This window comes from Pelodiscus sinensis, chromosome 2, assembly GCF_049634645.1.
Source record: "Pelodiscus sinensis isolate JC-2024 chromosome 2, ASM4963464v1, whole genome shotgun sequence".
NCBI classification, from domain to species: Eukaryota; Metazoa; Chordata; order Testudines; family Trionychidae; genus Pelodiscus; species Pelodiscus sinensis.
In genome coordinates, this window is record NC_134712.1 from 146,421,864 (window position 1) to 146,442,880 (window position 21,017).

The window sequence follows — 21,017 nt, forward strand, 5'->3', positions numbered from 1 at the left end:
GTTGTTTAGGAACTGGCTGTTGTTGAAACTTTTTTTAAAGTTTTCAAAAGCATCAAAATCCTATTGCATATGCTCAGAGTCCCTGAGAGCATTCTACCTGTCAATTTTCATAAAATCCCTAGGGAAGAACCTTGAAACAAAAAACCTGTATATGGATGCAATTATTTCACTGCCACTTCAATTCCTATCTTCAGTGTCAATGTTTTATCTATCAGAGTAGCCTTGTTAATTACCATCATTTGTATAGCTAGCTTGTCTGAAATAGTTTTATTGCATGTGTAATCATAATACAGTAATTCCCTCACTGATAAAAATGGTTCTTTGGTGTTTAGGAAAATAACTAAAAAGTACAAATGTAAATCAAGATGAAATCAGGTATTTTAAACCCAGATTTGCTGTTTGCATATTTAAATTGCTTTTGCTTAAATCAATCCACTGTGTTTAACTGCCTTTTAATGTGATATAGCAGCTACAAATGAGGGAGCCAGCACCACATAATCAGTCAGCTTTCTGTGGATCATTGGTCCAGAGATCACAGTTCAGGAACCACTTATGTAATATGTCTTCTTTTATAATGCATTCGTCTTCTAGAATTTGAGCTCCTCAGCATAAATATTAGAAGTACATGCTGCAAGCTGGTGTGAATAGGAATTCCAGCTCTATTCATGTATGTTCAGATTGCCTTACTCACAAAATAAGCTTGCGAACCAGTGAAAGCATAAGTAAAGAAGATTTTACTTAGATATGGGAGAAGATTTTGTACACAAGATTACCTGATGGTTTTAGAATACTCCTGGGAGAGTACCATATACAATAAACTAACTCCAAAGCACACCTCTTATGGTAACCTTAACCTGGGATGTATCTGTAGCTGCTTTGTGTGTTCTACTTTGAACTTTAATATAGCATTACTTCATTGTTTTACCACAATGTGATCTAAGTGGAATTACACCTGAAACATTCAGAGTTTGTCTATTTTACCTAACTACTCAGTTTTTCATGCTAGTAGTATACCTATGCAGTTGTAAAGTGTATTGGTCATAGTGTCATTTGGGTGACATAACTAGTTCCATGCAACAGAAATTTCTGTCTCCTGGAAACTCAATTGTGAATGATCAGTAAGCGTTCATTTTGTCTTAGGGTTAAATCTTAATGCTTTCTTTCCTCTTTCACTTTTTCAATTACTGATATTGTTTAAAATGCAGTTTTCAGTGAAACTGTCAGGATCATGGATTTATTTTTAAGATGACTGTGTTCATAGTTCCACAGTCCTGAGGACTGTTCATGCAAAAGTTCCACAGAAACAATATTAAATATTAAAACAGTATGTAGAAGGCAGCTAACCCTGTGATGAATTGTGGATGGGTGTTTACCTATCTGATTTTCCAGTCAACTGGCTGTCTTTCTAAATGAGAATCCAATTTTATTTACTCGTACAATTTTGTTACACAATGCATTTCTTACTTCCTTGATAAAATAATTGGTATGTATTGGTGAAACGTTTCTTTAATAGCTCTAGATAGTCAGTACAGAATATTAGTGTGTGGCTGAGACTTCCATGTGCCAATTCCTAGTCTTTCACAAGTGGATCTTAATCACAGGAAAGCAATCAACAGCCCTATGCCTGTTGTGTGAAATGGGGAGTGAGAGAACTTAAAAGAGAAGGAAAAGAAAAAAGCATCTCAAGGAATGGAGAGGAAAAATCAGCACTTTTTAAAAACCTCATTTCTCCCCAGAATGCCAAATTGCCTTTTCTGTCATAGTTTGTGAACCCCCAGTCATTTTTAACTCTGAAATTGAAATGGCAGCGAAGACTGTGATAATGGAAGAAGGTTCCCAGGGAATCTTCTACACACATACTAGCACTTTTTATTAATTTATTATTCTCTCTTTTTCTAGTAACTTGTTTCCTAAAGGAAGGCTATAACATGTGTATCTTAAAACTTGTTTCAATTCTTTTTTTTCTAAAAAATTAGAATAGTATGGGAGCAGATTTTAGACTCTGCATCATCAGAATCCAGGGCCCTTCTATAGCTATTATCTATCCCTCTACAACTCCTGGTTTGCTGTCTCCTGTCCACTCAGGAAGTAGCTGTGGCCCAGTCAATCCCTTGCTATTGTGTTTGTCTTTGATGGACAAAATAATGAATGGTATACTGCATGCTGGGAGACAGGAAGAGATGAATTGCATAAAAAGTAGAAGATCTTTGTGTGAAGATACTTTGTGGGGGGAAGTAAGAGAAGAAATTTGATTCCCAGAACATGTAAAAAGGAGTCATGGCTTTAAGAGAAAAGGTCAATACTTATTTTTATTTTATTTCCTCCTAGGTACTTGGGCTTAGTCCTAGAATTAGTTGGGTATTTTTGTCATAGTCGTTGTATTAATATAATATTTGCTGTCATTTTATTTTAAAGGTGTTTTGAAAAAGTCTGATGGTTGGGTTGGCTTAGGTTGCTGTGAACTAGCTATTGTTGTGGAATGTCGACAAGCATGTAAACAGGTGAGGTTTTTCTAATTTTCTTCCATGATCAGTATTAAACATAACTGAACACTGCAGTTTGTGAACAGTAATATGGCAAGTTAAATTCATTTATTACATCTGTACAATTATACTTTGTATAATTTTTGGGAAAATATTCTGCAATTACTTTTAGAACTATGAAATAGGTCAAGAAACCATCTGTATTCCCTGTGATGTATACCAATGGTTCCCAACCTTTTTGAGCATACAGACCCCATTTCAATCTGTTAACATTTTACAGACCCCCTCCCTACCCCCCCTGCAAGGGAAGCAACAGCCAGCTTGTGGTCCGTGCTGCTTCCTCAGCTCCCACACCCTCCATCCTCTGCCCATTCATAGAGTGTACGGCAGGAGGGATCTTGTGGCCTAAGGCAGCTCCTGGCTGGGCATGGAGCCCTAGGGGAGAAAAGAAAAGGCAAAGAAAAGTGAAGATTGAGCCTATTGCACAACTGGGACTGGAGAGAGGGCTGGAGCATAACTGGCAGTGCAGCTGGTGGTGGGAGGAGGGATGGTGCCTCCTGGGGTATCAAGATCACATCTTGAGGGTGAGAGGTTGCATGCATGCGGCCAGTCATGGATGATGAGCCCCAGGCGAGAATCACTTGGCGGAAAGTCCCCATCCTGAAGTGGGGCCCAATCCTTACTTTTCTTTTCCTTTCCTTTCCTAAACTTTCCACAGACCCCCTACAGTACCATCATAGATCCCCATGGGTCTGCAGACCACAGGTTGGGAACCACTGATGTATACCATCTTGGTTTTCATTAACTGAAGCCTTTTTTTTAATTTTCTTTTTCCTTTCCCTTTTTTTAAGTCTAAATTGAACCTCAGTAAGATTTTTGGGAAATGGAGCAGGGAAAAGTGAGAACCTAAACCAAGTTTAGTTCTCTTTTTGAAAATTAACAGGTCAAAAATTAGATTTATATCTCCAGTAAAAGTGCTCAGGTTAACAATAGGGTGACCTTTGGAGCAAAAATAGAATTGAGGAAGAAAAAATATTAGTAAAATAAGTAAAATAAAATAGGAAAGAAAGCATTTATATGATCTTGTGTTTAAGTATTTTTTCCTTTTAATTACGTTGCAAGAGTTCTACTGGATTTCTGGCTGAGGACTTCCAGAGCTGGAATGGAGACTTCTCTTGGGGAGACCATTTAAAGAGAGGTAGTTCATTTGGGCAAATAAGAGTAAGGAAGCATTATTGGAGTTCATGGCTGTGGGGACAGAGTGGAGTCTGAACAAAAAGTAGATTTACAGCTAAGGCAGTTGTAAAGTCCAGCTTGTTCTTTTTCGCCTATGCCCTTTAGGCTTCTGGAACTAAATTGGCTTAAGATACTGCAAATGTGGCTTCAGAATAAAACTTAAATAAGTAAAGCCATAACTGATGTAGGTGCACAGTATCTTTTGTTCTTGAGGTAATTCAGCACAACTGACTGACCACAGGTGCTTGTAGTATAAACAGGTTCTTTATGATACTGAGACAGTCTTCACAGCTTTTGATGCTTAATTAGTATAAGACTTATATTACATGATTCTCCTTCGAGTAGTGTCCTTGTGGGTGCTCCTCTCAGGTGTCCGTGCAACCTCGTGCTGGCAATCGGAGATTTTTAGCCTAGAAATACCTTCCGCTTAGCGCATACAAGTTGCCATCTTGTGCTGGTTTGTCTGTTAGCTGCTCATGCAGCACGGGTCCCTCAGTTCCTTGTCTATCATCCTTGGCAGAAGACGGAGTCTCTGAGCAGTGCAATTTTTCTGAAAGAAATAAAAATTTTGACTTGATTAGCCCAGTTCTTTAGCTACTTTTAGTCAGCCTTAGTTTTTCTTTTCACCCCAAGTTCAAGATGCCGGGCTTGCCCAGTTTTAAAATATGTGACTCATTCAGGGACCCCATGTCCATTTCCTATGGGCATGCTTCCTGCATAAAATGTCTGGGCGAAGGCCATGTGGTGCAGAAATGCCAACACTGCCAAAGCATGATCACGAGGGTCAGAAGAGATAGGAAGATGAGATTGAAGAATTTGCTCTGGGAGAAGTCTCTCCAACCACCAGACTCAAAGAAATTGGCATCAGTGGAACCCTGTACTCAGAGGAAAAGAGTCCACACGTCTCTTCCCTGGGACTCTCTCACTGGCACAGTTGCTGCCAGTGGTGCCGACAGCATCCCTCACTGCCCATTCACTGATTCCATACACCTCTTGACACCCATGAAAAGAGTAAAGTGGCACTGACAAAAAGAGTGGCGGCGGAGCTGAAATGCAAATTGAGTTACTCTGCACTGACCAGCACGGGCTCTTGCCCAGTACCAACCAAGGCAGATATGCCACCTCCCCCAGCACCGACAGAGAGGGCAGCACCAGAGCAGGCTGCCTCTTTACAACACTCACTGGTACCTAAGCAAATGCTGGCACTGGAGATCACAACGAGCAAGACCCATAAGAGGTCTGAATCTTGGCACTGAGCAACACAGGTGCCGACAATGCCACCACTGGTATAGACTGATAATTCACCACCACATTCTCCCAAAATTACGGAGACTAGCCCACACCGGCACCAGTCTGAGGATAGTTCTTTTTCACCCACGCCATCCTCCCCTGGTACTGGTCCAGGCATCAGACATGGGAGTAGGTTTTCATCCCAACATTCCTCTCCCACATGTTCAGTGGTGTTGTAGCATTCAACCAAGCAGAGGTCCTTTCATCATCAACCTCAGTACCCTTGGGTTAATTCCCTGTGGCCATATCCACCTCACCCTTATAATTCGGAATGGCTCCCGTGGGACCCATGGGCCCAATGCCACACATAGCCAACCCATCACCCTGGTCACATGAGACTACAACCTTGACTCCAGTGTGTACAGCAGCTTATTCCTCACCCATGATTACTCGCTCACCACCGGCTCAACCACCACAGTCACCTTCGGCGATGACTCAGACCCAGTGAAGGAGGATAGTGACTGATCTCAGTCTGACACAGATGATCTGTCCCCAGCTCCTCAGTCATCCTCATTTCCTGATGAGCTGGTCTTCCCTTCCTCCTCTCCACCAGCAGATGACCTGAAGCAATTCCAGGAATTGTTCAAAAGGATTGCACGCTCACAAGACGTTGTGTTGCAGGAAGCGCAAGAAAAACAGCACACGCTACTGCAAATACTGCAACCCACTTTTTTCTTTGAAAATTGCGCTACCCATCAATGAGGCCGTAATGGAGTCATCTGAGACTGACAAACACCACCTTCTATTCCTCGTACTAATAGAAGGGCAAATAGAAAATATTTTGTACCAGTCAAGGGGATGGATTTTCTCTTCTCTTACCCCCCAGCCAAATTCATTGGTTGTGAATGTGGTTCACCATCAGTCCAGACAACCACAATTTATATCTGCCCCACAAGAAAAGAAACATAAGAGGCTGGACTTGTTCGGATAAAGGTCTACTCCTTCACGACCTTACAATTCTGTATCTCAAACTATACAGGCCTCTTCGCTAATTACAATTATGCCAATTCTACAAGGCTACAGGAGCTTATCAGTGAACTCCTGCAGCAAAAAAGACCACAGCTCCAATCTGTCATGCAGGAGGGCTAGTCTATTGCCTGAACTACTGTACAGGCATCAATGGATGTGGCAGACACAGCTGCCAGAGCAACGGCCACAGCCATTGTCATGTGCTGTACTTCCTGGTTCCAGTTATCAGGAATTCCTCGTGAACTACAGACAAGAGTGGAGGGACCTTCCTTTTGACAGAAATCTGTCTGTGTGATTGCTCGAAACTATATATGAGAAAGGAGTGCAGCTGTTTTACTTGATGTCACCAAACCTCCCAGAGCTTTGTGCTTTTGCTCAAGTTAATCCGGAATAGCACTGAATGAATTGCCAATCACATTGAGTCTTCTGCTCAAAAGTCAAGTGTTCATTCAGTTTGAGACAATTCTTCAATCTTGTGAACTTTGGACAAGACAATAGCTACACATGTATTAGAATTTTGGTGAACAAAGCTAATTTATGTAATGCCTCAGAGCAGTAAATATGGTATGTGTCTAGGAGTTGAAAAGAGTAAGTATGGATTTAAGAGCTTATTAAAATATTAAGGAATACAAAACCTGGAACTACATAACTCTTGTTCAGATGTAGTTAAAACAAGCACAGATTTCTGGTTCTGGGAGAGGTGATCCCTTGATATATCCATTGTCACATAGAAAGGGTATCAGTGAATATAGGTCATCCAGTGCTCCTGATTAACTGTCCTTTCTGTTTTAGGTCTGGGCCCATTCCTACCCTGACACTGTCCCTTATATAAACCTTATTTACTATTGCTAGGGTAGGAGTAACTCCGTAAAGAACTGTGGGTCAGTAGCGAACTATCGTAGTGGTGCTTAAAGAAATCTATAATCCTTTTTTGGGTGAGTTTCAGAACTGACTCCTTAACTAGGGTGACATCTACACTATGATATGAGGTCTATTATGGTCGATTTCTAGTCACCCAATTTTAAAAAGTCAAAAGTCCAGGTCCCCACTGTGGGAAGGAATTCAGTGTAGTTCAAAGTCGTACATCCCCATTAACGAGACTGTTGTCGATGTTGAGAGTGATGCACTGTGGATAGCTATCCTGTAGTGCCTGTGCCACATTACATTCTACTTTCTCATCCTGCAGGAGCCTGTTTGTGGGAGGGCAGGAAGGAGGGAAGCCATGGTAGCAGCAAAGGCATCTCTCCTCTTTCATCCAGGTTGCCATGTGAGTTATCAGTCTTCCCCAAATCACACACAGTGATAGGGAGCTGATGGTGACTGAACATGACCAGAAATTTGGACCTTATGCTGCAATGTTTTGTGCTACAATAACTTCAGACCCCCCCCCCCCCCCAAATCGCATGCAGCTGGTCATAGACACGGCATGTTTGCAATGATTCACCGGGCTGTCTGTTACCTCCTTTGTTTTGTGATAGGATTTCCTCAGCTCCTTTATTTTCCTGGAGTATCCTTTTGTCATCATGAACTTTGCTATCTTTGCATAGATATCAGTGTTTCTTTTGCTATTTTGAAGATCCGAGAGAATGGATTCCTCTTCCCACACCTCAGTGAAGTCCAGGATCATCGGCACATTCTATGCTAGTGCTCTTTTGTGCCGCTGAGAACTGGTGCTCATGGAATTTGAATTCATGGAAGTCATGGCCACGTGTGCTGCTTAAGTGGGCTGCTTGCTTTGAGGTGTGCTCTCAAATGCTGGTCAATGGGAAGTGAAATTGTAACTTTCCTGGGGCTTTTCCTGTTCACCTGGAAAGCAGTAGAGGTGCAAGTTCCGGTCCAAGTGAGGTACTTTGGGATGCTTCCCAGAAATCAAAACCTTGACTTTCTCTGTGCTGGGTCTGCACTACCATGAATTCAACCATGCCAGGTCAAATTTTGGCTTATTTCTTGTGAAAAGCAGGAGTACTGAAACCAACGTCAGTGGCCCTTAAAGTCAATGGAATGGCCTTGGTAGTGTGGACTCTCTGTTTAGAAAATTTACCTTAAGAGGCTAAAATCTGTCAACTCCTAGTTTAGACCAGGCCTTTGTGTTTGAGGGTGTGTATGAGAGACATTTGCTGCCTCTTTAAGTAGACTGGCACTCACTAGTCTAAAGGCTGCTTGTTTAGACACAGCAACATCCATCAGCAGCCCTGTCTCATGTTCTTCCCCCAGCTCTGTGGCTGCTATATAAATCTTTCATCTCACTATTTGAGGGATGGGGGGTGACACTGACATCAGCACCTCCTGTCCTTTTTCCTGTTGTACAGAAAGCAGGAGACTCCCAGGAGTAATTGGCCTGACCTCCATTGCAGAGGGCAGGAGCAGTGGGGGAAGGAGTAACTGAAGTGTGTGGTGCATGCATGCAGTTTAGAGGAAACACTGATCTACAACTGAATGTAAACAAATCCCTGTTAGTACTAATGCAAGGAATACAGTTTCTAATGACAAAAGTATCCCACTTGGGATGGGGAACCCACCTCTATACCCTAACAGATGTAGAGCCCACAAACCAATCTCCTCATCAATCAGTTGGCGCTCAGGTCAGTCAGGAATGCTTGCCTCCATTTCCTGCCCTTCAACAGGGGCAAAATGATCAGGGCTAGGATGGACAACATGCCCTGTATGTTTTACATCAAGAAACAAAGATGCACTTCATTGTGTGTTGAAGCTATTAAGCTTTGGACCTGCTTCATAACCAGCCACACCCACATTTCAGCAGCCTACCTTCCAGTCATCCAAAACATCACTGCTGATTTCTTTAGCACACACTTCTCCCATAAATACATATAGGAGCTGGACAGTCAAGTCCTCCAAGACATATTTCAGAGATGGGGACAGCCAGAGATCAACCTTTTTGCCACTTCTTAGAACAGAAAGTGTCCTCTCTTCTGTTCAATGAAGGAGCTTGAGTTACTGGTCTCTGGGGGACATCGTCCTTCTCAGGTGGAAGGAGAGCCAGTTCTACGCCTTTATTCCACTGCCCCTGATCCTAAGGGTGATGAACAAGAACTGGCAAAACAAGATTAGATAGTATCTGCCTGACCAAGGCAAGCTTGGTACCCTTATTAGTTTTATCTGTGTCCAACTTCTGATCAGGATCCTTACCATTCCTCATCTCCTGTCTCAGAATGCACCTGGTGGTTTTGTGTCTCAGAGCCTGGTTTCTGGATGGTTCTTGGGAGCAGAAGTTTCCTCTGTGTGGAGGTGCAGCAGGTGTTATTGGACAGTAAAAAAAAAAATCAATCTGTCCTCCTTACCTGCAGAAATGGAAGAGATTTGCTCATGGTGTGGTCTGCCCTGAGTTAGCTCCCCTTTGCCTCATCCTAGATTACTTGCTGGATCTGTAGACATCTTGGCTGTCCATCAGTTCAGTCAAGGTACCACCTGGCTGCTATATAAATCTTTCATCTCACTATTTGAGGGATTTTCCATTTTTGCTCACCTAGAATTTTTATCGACTGCATGATTAGTTGATAAGAGAGGGTGCTCAGTCCCAGCTGATACCATGTCCAGGAGCTCCCCTCACTGTGGCTTTGCAGGTTAAATGTACTAGGAACCCATCCAGCTACTGCATTTAAAATGCAGAGCCGCAGTGGCAGGAGTTCCTGGACCCAGCGCGAGCCAGGCTTGCTCAATCTGGCTTGTGCTGGGTCCAGCAGCCTCTGTCTACTGTGAAGTCCCAGTGGGGAGCTGGAACCCCCTGCAGACAAGGGCTGATGCCAGAGCAGCCTCTGCCCACAGCCAGCCCTGGCCGCTGTGGACAGGGGCTGTTTCACAGCAGTCTCCCCTACCCCCCATGCTGCTGCCTTTCTAAGCGCCCTTCCCTTACGTTTTGTCCTTATTTGTACTTACTAGCACTAAAAAAATTTCTGTTCCAGACACACTGTGTCCAGATCCTGTCCTGGGGTAGGAAGTACATTAGTTGGCCCATGTCTAGTAATGATCATATATATGCTAACCATCTGGGATAAAAGATTATTTGTCTCAAGAGACAGAGTAGGGAAGGTATAAGTATAGCACCACCTTCCAATTTCCACACACAGATTAAGCTCCATGCATGAGTTAACAAAGTAAGATGCTGTCTCTGAGCTCCTGTAGGCTGCTTGAACTTACTTCCTGTGCTGTCAGGCTGTCCATCAGTTCTACTAGGCTTTTTAATCTTGGCTTCTTTGACTTGGGGTAGGGGGAAGATAATGTTTGACTCTCCCAAGTGCCATTAACATGTGTTGCAACATGAGAAGTGGCTCTCAATAAATTGTGTAGATCTGTGATTCTCCCCTCTCTAGCATGAAGAATTACTTAATTTAATGTAAATGTCACAGTTAACTATCATAAAGCAGTTAATATCATAATGAAATGAGTTCACATCTCTAAGAACAAAATAATTCCAACTCACTTCGGACTCAGGTAGACAAAGCGGTGTTTGATTACGTGCTTTTTTAAAATGAATGCTTAGATTCTGGAGAACTAGTAGGTACAGCTTATTGGCTGCTTCTGAGCCTTGCTATGGAAAGTTTGAATCCTAAAGATGCCAGCCTCCCAGTGACCTCTTCTTAAACTGTTCTTTAGATCCTTTCCAAGATACTGATGAGCCTTTTATCTAAAGTTACCATATCTAAATGTGCCAATGACAACCCTAAGAGCAATAAGTGGAATCAGTCTCAGAATGCTTCTCAGATTTTTAATAGGAAAAACTGCACTAAAATTTATATAGACATCTGTAAAATCTAGAGTGCATAGCCATTGGCCATCTTTTGTTGAAAAACATGATTGTTCCCAGATGCACCTTTATAAATAAAACACAGAATCATCATTTTCTGCCAAATTCAGTTTTTGGTCAGTCACATTTTTATTTTTGTGTTTTTTTCCTTTCATTTTCAAAAGTAAAGGAAACCTCTTTGAATAGAAAGCAGTGACAAATTCAAGAAGGGATGTGGTTTGTGCTTCGTTTTCACAGATTTGGGACTTTTATGTGCTCTTGCTGGTGTCTTGTTTCTTTGACTACTTTTTTTCTCCTTGTCGTGATCAGTATTGCTTACTATCTCTGCCATCACAGTATCTTATTTATGTTATTTCTCACAGATAACTTTTCCATTTATTTGTTTGAGATACATTTTCCAGAATATTCATTTAAATCATAGTGTTAATGTTTTATCAAATGGACAAATATTCTGAGAAAATAGTTGGCTTTGATCTCAAAAGCAAGCCATTTTGGAGTCAGATTTTAAGAGCTGAGATTTTATCGCCAGCATTAAGAAGGAAATTCTGTGAGCAGGCAAAAGACCCAACTCATTGTTAGCAGAAGAAAGCACAACGTCTTTTGACTCCTAGCGGATTTTCAGTCACGTAAATAAAAGTCAGGTCAGGTCAATAGTAGTACAAAGACTAATCATAAGAGCTAATGGCAAAATAAGTGCATTCTTGAATTTTACAATGTAGGTTCTCATTTCAAAGAGCATCATAAGTGCAGAAGTCCTTCCTTTGCTTTAAATTACTGGGGAAAGCAACAGAAGCAAATATTGTTGAGATTTCAAGATTGATACTTGAAATGTTTATCATTACTGATATAGAATGAATAGGTGTACAAGATACTTAGCAGAACAAATAAAATATAAGAGTACTACTACAGTAAAGGTATATTGATACCAAGAGTCTTCTAGAAAAGGAGGTTTGGCAGTGTGATTAGTGGCATACATGTTCTGAGTTCAATAAAATGTGAAATTTGCTCATCACATTGTCACAGAACCATAAAAATCTTTTTTGCTAGAAACTGCAAATGAGTGAAATTCACAGTTTTTATCTAAATATATGTTTACTATATTTTGTTCTTTGCTACATGATTTCACTCTTGGTGAGTTTGTGCTATACATTAATGAAGAAATGTAATTTTCTTTCAGGCTTCTTCAAAAAATGACATTTTGAAAGTTTGCAGAAAAGAATATGAGGTATACATATTTTAAATTACAAAATTAAAGTGTTCTGTTTGGTTATACTTTATAGAATTTATACATCATATGTGTTCTATAAGTAATCTATATGATTACTCTTGACTGTACAAGTTTGTAAAAATATATGACTAATCTTTATAGATCAAAAGAAAACATTTGTCTTATCAAAAATGAAGATTCCGAAATAATTCTATAATTTTAATGGCATATGAGTTTCTTGTTCAGAGTAAACAAGCATTTCTTTTATAAGAAATACTTCAATATCAAAAGATGGGCATTTATTTTAAAAAGATTATAGAAAAAGAAACCTTTTCAGAGGTATTCTACAGTATGAAGTTTTTCAGTGATTTAAGTAACAGCAATCCTACTGTTGACATTCAGTCATTTTAAAGCCTTTTTAGTGTTCAGAGTTCTATCCTTAAGCTAAGAAGTGATGTTACTTTCAGTTTTTGTATTTAGTATTTGTGCTATTCAACACCTGAACATTTGAGAAAGCTACTACTTACCTTTCCTTTTGGAAGAAGCACATGCAAGGATTATCTTTTTTCCTCCGTCTGGTTTCTAAATTAAAATACAAGTCCACCTCCCAAAACTATGCAGTCCTACATAAATTAGGTTTATATCTTTCATAAATAACTTTGCAGAATCTTGTACAATCTCTTTTCTTTCCTTTTTTTCCCGTTATAGAACAAACATAATGCTTTGCCCATTCTGCAGAAGACCTTATTAAATCAAACAACTTTGTTTCATTTTTGTTATCAAAGAAATGTTAAGGGAAAAAATATTTTTTCTCCACTTCTTTACTGAGGTGGGATTATCGTAGTTTGACTTCTCTTCAATAAGAGCCTTTGTTTTAAGCATCCCTGTCTCTTCTGCTGCTGTTTTATACTATGCTCTCCACGTCTGTTGGTGTCTTTCCTTTTCTTCTCTGCATCTCTACATCTCTGTAGGAGATTGGCCAATATGTGTTGACGGAGAATGGGAGAGGAAAGGTAAGAAATTTAAAAGTAACAATAAAATGGTAACAGAACACCCCTGTTGTTACTGAGAGTGTTTACTTTGCCCATTTCTCTTTTTCTGCACTGTTTTGGGCTGGAATTATACAAAATGATTCCTCCATTTTATCCTAGGTTGATCTCTCTTCAGTTGGACAGAAAATATTCCTTTTGATTATCTGCACACCTTCTAACTAACAGCTTATAAATAAAGAGGAGAGAGAACCAGTTCTTAAATGTTGAAAGGGGAGACCAATTGGGCAGGCTGGAAAAGAGCAAATATGCCAAAGTTTAAATAATAGGTGATTAAAAATAATGGACTAATGATAATATGTTGTGGATTGAAATGAAGAATCTGGCATGAAGGATCTTCAGTAATTACTGATTTTTGTCACCTTTTGTTGGACATCCTGTAATAAGTAATTCATATCTAAAATTACATCTACTAGTTCTAATGGATTAGATTTTATTTATTTTATATATTTTTATATTGTGAAAATTTATTTTGGAGTTGTACAAAATATAAGGAAGCTTTGCAAAAGTCAGGGGCAAAATGTTCTACAAATTGTTTGATCTTCTGGAAGAAGGTACACTATTATTGTTTGGAGGTATTTCCTCATCGTGGTTTTGTATGTGAAATCAGATGGAAGAGCAACAAAACAGTTGATGAATGTCTGGTCAAATCCAAAATCATTGTGTGATCTGGAACAGAATTCATGAGACATATGATGAATGTATGTAACTTGGCATGTACCAGTATATCTCTGTTTTATACATGTATGTGTTGATGATCTTTCTTTACTTCAAAGACAAATGAGAATTTTCTAGCACTGACTTTTCATTTCATCACTCCTACTCCCAGTTTCCTTTCCTGGGGTGTTATATATACAAACCCACACATACTATGTACTTAAACACACATCAAATAAGAGCTAGGTAACTTAAATAGAAGGACCTGAAATGCAATTAATGCCCTATTTTCAAATTTTCATAGCTTGTTATTACATAACACCAAGAACTTTCATAAGATACCTTTTGCATATAGTCAGATGAGCTGCACTAGTGTTTTTAGCAATCAGCAGAGACTTGAGGCTAAGGGGAGAACTGAATCTGAGTTTCCTTTCAAGCTCCCACAAATAAATGTGAAGAGTGAGGTAAGGCCACAAAAGACTAAGCATGTGTAGAGAAGAAATCAGAGGGAAGCACATGAAATGATGTTGCTAAAGAGGCAATTTTCTAGAAGTTGGTGTCACAAGAGAGTCGTTGTGTCACCAAAGTGACAATTTTCACAGTGTTTATTGTAGACACTGTTCCCTCAGTAAATGTTACTGGATTAGTTTCCTTTTAAATGTGTATGAATTCTATGTAAGTCTTGAATGGTATATTTCCATCCCATTTCTTGAATTTTGTAATTGTGGGTTTATATAATTTTTTTGTTGACTACTTTAATATGTAAAGCAAATGTAATTACTAAATATTTATTATTGTATTCAAGTAACATATCAGTACATTTAAAAATTTAACAATGGTATCTGATATTTTTAAAATGGAGTTGAAGTACACTTTCTTTCATTAGGGGTTTTTCAACTCTTTTTTTTGTCCCTTTTCTCTTCTCTCCTTTTCGGTTCTCTCTTGTCTTCCTTTCATCCTTTTTATTCCTATTTATAGCTCTTATTTTTCTTCCTTCACTTCTTCCAGCTCTCTACTGTCCTGTTCATCTCCTTCCAAAAAGGTAGGTAAAAAAACAAGTAAGGGAGGGGGGAACTGCATATCAGTTTTTATTAACATGTGTAGAGTTGAGGTTTACCATGCTGAGAGTGACAGTGTAGGATATAATGCTCAAAATAATAGGCTGAGAGAGTATAATTGCCTATGTGACGTCACTTTTTATGATGGACCAGTACTGTAGCTTTCCTTTATACACTACAAATGTCAGTCTTATACACTGCAAATAATGCTTTCCCCTACACATTAAAAACTCCAGTTTGTTTTTTTCTTGCTATATGCAGCTCACTTTTAATAAGTCTTGACTGAAGTTTCTCTTAATTTAGTTCACCGTCTCTTATAGACATTGACCAATAATAATATGACTCTAGTAGTAATAGCAGCAGCCATCTTAGATAAATGTAAGTGGAAATGTTCCTTAGTTTTTAGTTTCTGTTCCTCACATTCACTTTAAAAATTATTTTTTGCACAGAACAATATTGGGCACTCCTCCTGGTGCTCCTGGGACAGTTAAAAGGTATTTTTATTTATTTTAATTTTGCAACATCTTAGTTCATTTTGTGTAGCTTTTTCATGTTTCCTACATTAATTAAAACCTTTTAAAAAGCAGCAAAAGAGCATGTGCTTCAAATGCTGTGCTCTGTATGGGGAAAATATGTCTCAAACATACCTTTTTACATTCAGTGAATAGCAGTATCAGAGTTACTGTATTGGTAGTTTTTTGTTTTAGATCATGGACTCTTGCTTTAGTCAATGGCTGAGAAATCTGGGAATATTGCTAATAATTTCCTGTGACGAATGCAGCCTGACATTTTTGTTTCTCATCTGATCTCTTCTGCATGCTCACAATTTTAATATGTTAATGTTACTGTGAGCATTGAAGCATCTGAAAGTGGTAATCCCTAGGGCAATGCACATGCCTTCACCTGTATCCAAATGTTCATTGTAAGAACACATGTCATTATGTCCCCGAATGTCCTCAGTTCCTCTGTATCCATCATTCTCAACAGAACATTGGCTCAAGATTTTCTTGTTTTCTCTGCTAGTTTTAGTTTGTAGAGTAGTGTATTTAGTAGACCTGGGATTTTTGAGCAAATGGGTATTCATTAGAATTATTAACAGCTTGTGCAATTGCAAGGTGCCATTTGGTACTGCTACCATCCTCAGCTCCATACTGCGTCTGAATTATCAGGACACTAAACAGCCCAATTTGTTAGTCAATTTGATTGCTTGTATTTGTAACTCCAAGTTATGACTAGCTCTGTTAGCCTTAATATATAAATACGTTGACTGTGAGTTCTGATCCTGGAAAACTCAAACTCGTCTCCAAAGGCTGACATGGTCAAGCCTGAAAAGGAAGTGTGATTTCAAATGGTGGCCCCTGTAATGTAAAAATACTCTTTACAACCCAGCAAGCCTGTTGTGTAAAGCTAGTGGCAATCATTGAAGTGTAATGGTGGGTTTCTGCCAGTTTTGCTCCATAGGCCAAATGTAAAAAGGAGTTTTGACTTAGGGTTTTTTCTCATGGTGGGTGGTGGTAAAGCATGGCTGGTATAGTGAATCTATCTTTCGGTTTCAAGTCTTGGTCAGTTTGATATTCCCCAAGAAATTTGCCTGATCTGAGGACTCTTTTAACCTAAGGTATTCTATGTCTTAGGGATTGGTCCACAAGTTTACTTCTTGTATATTGAGAAATCATGAACTGTCAGAAGTTTTAAAAATAGAGATATCAGTCAATTTCTCTAGGACACCTTACTTGGACTACCATCTAAGAATCCCATAAGTCCAGGACAGTATATTATTGGGTCTGAAGGCTGTAGCTTAGCATGACTCTCTAGCACAGGATTAGGAGATCAAACAGTTGCTGTTATGCTGGCCTCCCTGTATTGGCACAGTTGTTCCTTTGGTTCTAGCAGCAACTTTCACTGCCACTTCTTAAGAGTTAGCGAAGTATCTCTTCTGGCTCCAAGAAATCTGGTTTCCCATATCACTGCACTTCATTCTTCTTTTATAGGGAGTATGTTATGTCCACATAAGAGGGTTTGAGAGCTTTTCTGAATTGACTTCTGCTCCATCTGGAATGGAATCTGATGTTGACTCTGGCAGTTATCTGATAGAGAGATGTTAGATCTTTTTCTTTTCTGGTTCCAGACCTCCTTTCAATTCAATTCTTAAATGAATTTCTGTGTGGGCTTCACTTATCCCTAAGCCCAGGTGGCTTTTGGTCAAATGGGTAAAGTGACCAATAAGGAGAATCCTAGTTTCCCCTTACTTGCTTTCTTCTACCCCAAAAAGGCCCTTAGAGAAAAGTGATCCACTTCACTTTCCATGGGGAAATACATAATTTACCCCTATTTCACCAGCAAAGGGAATTGTCATTGTCTCTAGCTGGCATGATTAGTATATGCTGTCAAATGCTGATATTAATGGTAAAAAAGAGCAAGAGCATGATGAGCCTTCAGAGTTTCCTTAGGTTGTCGCCCAAATTTTGATATATCCATCATTGTAGTTTCAATATTGTATTCAGATTAACAATTTAAAGAGCTTTTGGGTCCTTAAAAGTTTTAGATTTCATTAGTAGAGGAAAAGGCTCATGAAATGTTTAACATACCCCAAAGCAGGAGCAGGGAACCATTTTTTCTCTCCAGGGACCGACCCCCAGTAAAAGTCAATTATAGGTGTCATCCTATTGTCCGCAGTTCCCAGCTAAAGGGAGCTGCAGAGCCGGTGTTGGGGGCAGGAGCCACATACGGAGCTGAGCTCCCCTGAGTTCCTTTGCACCTAGGAGTCACAAGAACATACTAGAGTTTCTGGCCTGCCGTGTGGAGATTTGTCATGGGCAGATGGAAATTAAGTGGTGAGCCAGATCTAGCCTGTCGGCCAGAGTTTCCCCATCCATGCCCTAAAGTATGCAACTGTTCCTTGGCCTTTGAATGTCCCTAGAAATCAGACTGGACATGAATGTATTGAATCTAAGGGTACATATACACTAGCCACCTAGTTCGAACTAGGGAGGCTAATGAAGGTGACCGAAATTGCAAATGAAGCACAGGATTTAAATATCCCGCATTTCATTAGCATGTTCCTGGCTGGTTGCCATTTTGGAAACTGACTAGCCCGGAATAACTGCCCCCGTCTACACGTGGCAGAGAAGCGCAATTCCGAGAGAAACCTTTCCATGAGGTTTAACTGTTAATTCGAACTAAGGGGCTAGCGTAGATATACCCTAAGAGATCGGTATTCTTCTCTCTGAGGTCCTTTATTTCTAGAGCTGGTCAATGGTGTTTTGATTCACTGGCTATTGAAGCAGGGACTTTGAAGGTGATTCTTCTAATTACCAAGATGTAGAGTCATTCTCTCTGTCTCATGTCCAATGGTTGTTTAACCGGTGAAGGGCAACCTAGACTAATGAGTGGGCTACATGAGTGGTCCTTTTTCATCTCGGTGGGCCGCAGGATTGTCATAACCAAGACGGTCTCCCAGGAAAGGATAGTTATGCTAACAGCACTTGGGTAACTAGAATTTGTGGGGCATGCTGATTGAAGCGTAGCAGCACTTTGATTGGATGCAGAGGGAGCGCGCAGCTTTCACAGTCAATGTCCTGTGCAATCAGTATACACCTCACTTGACATGCCCTTGTTTTACATGTGTGTCAGTTTAGTAATACTGGTAGGAAAAAAAATATGCAAGCAAAAATGAATGGAATCTGGTAACATTGCATGTGGGCCACATGTTGCGCACCACTGCTATATAAAGTGAAAGTGCCTCAACAGGAGAGATTCAGAGACTTTCTCCAGAATATGCCATAGCCCTGTAATTGGGGAGCTCTCCTATGAAATGGGAGCTATACCCCTGTTTAAATCCTTTCTCTACATCAGGCAGAGTAGATAATTGAACCTGGATCTTCCACATCCCATGGGAGAACCCTAGTCACTGGTCCAAGGGCTAGGGTACGTCTATGGGATGTGTGAGGTACGGTTCAATTCCCTAGCCTGATGTGAAGAAGGGACAAAATAAAGGAAAGGAGCTCAGATCCAGATGTAATGCTGGGAGATCATAAATCTGAGAGTGGCAGCTAAAACATGTTTTCTGGCCACCCATCATCTTGTGAAGGATGATAATTTATTTGCAGATGACTTGAGAAACAGGCAAGGAGATCAATTAAGGAAAGAATCTATAACCAAAACTGCCCCTTCAGTGGTGATACTATAGTTACCACAATGGACAGTTCTGTTTTCTGTCTCATTGAAGGGTAGAAAATTATCCACTCGGTGATGGATACTTTTTCCTTTAGAGTTAGCACTTCCCTCAGGTTCTTCCTTCTTTGCATTGTCTTCATCAGGTAATCAAGATCAGACACATTGTATATGTTTACTTTGTATTTCTGAGATAAGCTACAAATGTTCATCTTCTGCTTTTCTAGTCATATTAATTGAACTGCAGTTCTCTGCCTATTTCATTTGGATCTTATTTCAGATTAAAGATCAGGTCCTTATTTGAAACCTTGGCCTCTGATCCCTCCTCTCCTGCCAAAAGCAGCATGGTTAATTTAAAAACTATTCCACAGAAATGGGAAAATATATTATTAAATTTTTTATAATAGCTCAAGGGTACTCCCATGAGATGTAGAGGATACAGGTGGATGTGTATATCCACGACTCGCTTTTGCAGATATGAATATGGATGTGGACGTAGATACAAATTTTGTATTTAGAACCCTGCAAATTTGCAGATATCCACTTTGTGTCCATAGGTGGTACCATCCATGGATGTGGATGTTGGCGGATCATTTTTGCAGATGCAGATACCAATTTTGTATCCACACAGGGCTCCACACATATGGTCAACATAATTCAGATGTCATGATACAGTGAGAGATTGAATGTAGAATTGTAAATGCCAAAAAGCATACACATTTCCTACTTAGACCATAAGAGTAATTTCATTAGCTGCCTTCCTTCATTGATTATACATATTATTCCACCATTAAGAAGAAATTATTTTCAGAACTGCAAATGCAGAAGCCTCTCTGTTGATCTACAGTTTCCTTAGGTAGACAATGTGCTTGACACCCTAATTAGTCCATTGCCTGCAGCTGATGAGCTCTAAGAGGAGGGAAACTAGTTAGGTCCTGCAGTACTTGCCAAAATAACTTCAAAGATCTTCCGATACTGCAGAGAAATCTAAAAAGCATCTCTTCAGAATAAACTCTGCTTGCCTTTTACATTACTTGCTTCAGTTAATAAAGAGCTAGTTAAACATTTCCATGAAACATAAGGAGATTTTTTTGTTGCCAATTTAGGTTAGTTAGCATAAAGTGGCATGTATGCAAATCTTATACCTCCCTGAAAGTCATCCTACTATATAGATCATATCATAATTCTTTGTGGAAAATACTATATTACAAATTGAGGATTGCAACTTCATCTACAGAAGCAGCCAGAATAGATTACTTTAAAAACACTGATCATACTTCTGTGATAATATTGTTATAAATGTATATTTTGCTGTCTTTGATCATTTAATGTAAGATGTGTATTTTGAAAATGGAGACCAGATGTGGGTTTTTTTCTTTTTCCTTTCTCTATAAAGTTGTTTTTTAGCCTCATTTTCCTGTAAGGTAATTTTATTGTTCATATTCCTTTTTCTGCTCCTTTTTTTTAAATCTTCTCATTTCCCTTCCTCTCCTATCCTTCAGATCTCTGTTTTGTTCTTTCCTTTATCTTTTTTCTTTCTTATCAGCTTCCTTCTCCCACAGTGCACTTAGAAATTTATGATGGTAGATATGGATTCAGGAAGATGGTTGTGATGGTAGCTTATTGATCACAATTCAAAGTTAATTGTGACTAGTTAAGGTGACTATGCTTCTAGTTAAAAAATTGTGGGTAATAGGCCCTTTTAAGAGAAACTACAATGAAAGCATACTCAGCTTAATTTACAAATAGTTTAATTTATGAACATGTAGCAGCTTTTACAATTATACATCTCGAAGAGAGGTAATGATATCATCTAGTCAAGTCCACAGCAGTGAGACAGAATTAAGATTACCTATCTGATATGTGTTTGTCTAACCTGTTATTAAGAACCTTGAGTAATGAGATTCCACAACCTGCCTAGATAACCTTTTCCAGTTTTTAATTATCCTTATAACTAGGAAGCTTTTCCTAATACCCAATCTAAATCTCCCTTGCTGCAAATTAATTTAATTACCGCTCATCCTACCCTAAATGTACATTGAGAACAATTGATCACTGTCCTCTTTATGGCAATCTTTTATATGTTTGAAGACTAGTATCATTCTCCCTATCAGCCTCATCTTCTCTAGACTG

At 39.5% G+C, this 21,017-nt stretch overlaps 1 protein-coding gene across 5 annotated transcripts in view; it reads left to right on the forward strand.

Annotated features, from left to right (window-relative positions):
• The window catches only part of RECK (reversion inducing cysteine rich protein with kazal motifs), a 150,645-nt gene that overhangs the window by 61,018 nt on the left and 68,610 nt on the right, over positions 1–21,017 (forward strand). For 3 of the 5 annotated variants that reach the window (XM_025179693.2, XM_075921582.1, XM_025179697.2), the window contains exons 5-6: positions 2,416–2,501; positions 11,918–11,965. In XM_025179693.2, the coding sequence (XP_025035478.2) occupies positions 2,416–2,501; positions 11,918–11,965 (134 nt within the window). Of the gene's footprint in view, positions 1–2,415; positions 2,502–11,917; positions 11,966–14,655; positions 14,696–15,160; positions 15,206–21,017 lie in introns of those variants that run through there. The other 2 variants (XM_075921583.1, XM_006113040.4) reach the window with 2 other exon arrangements.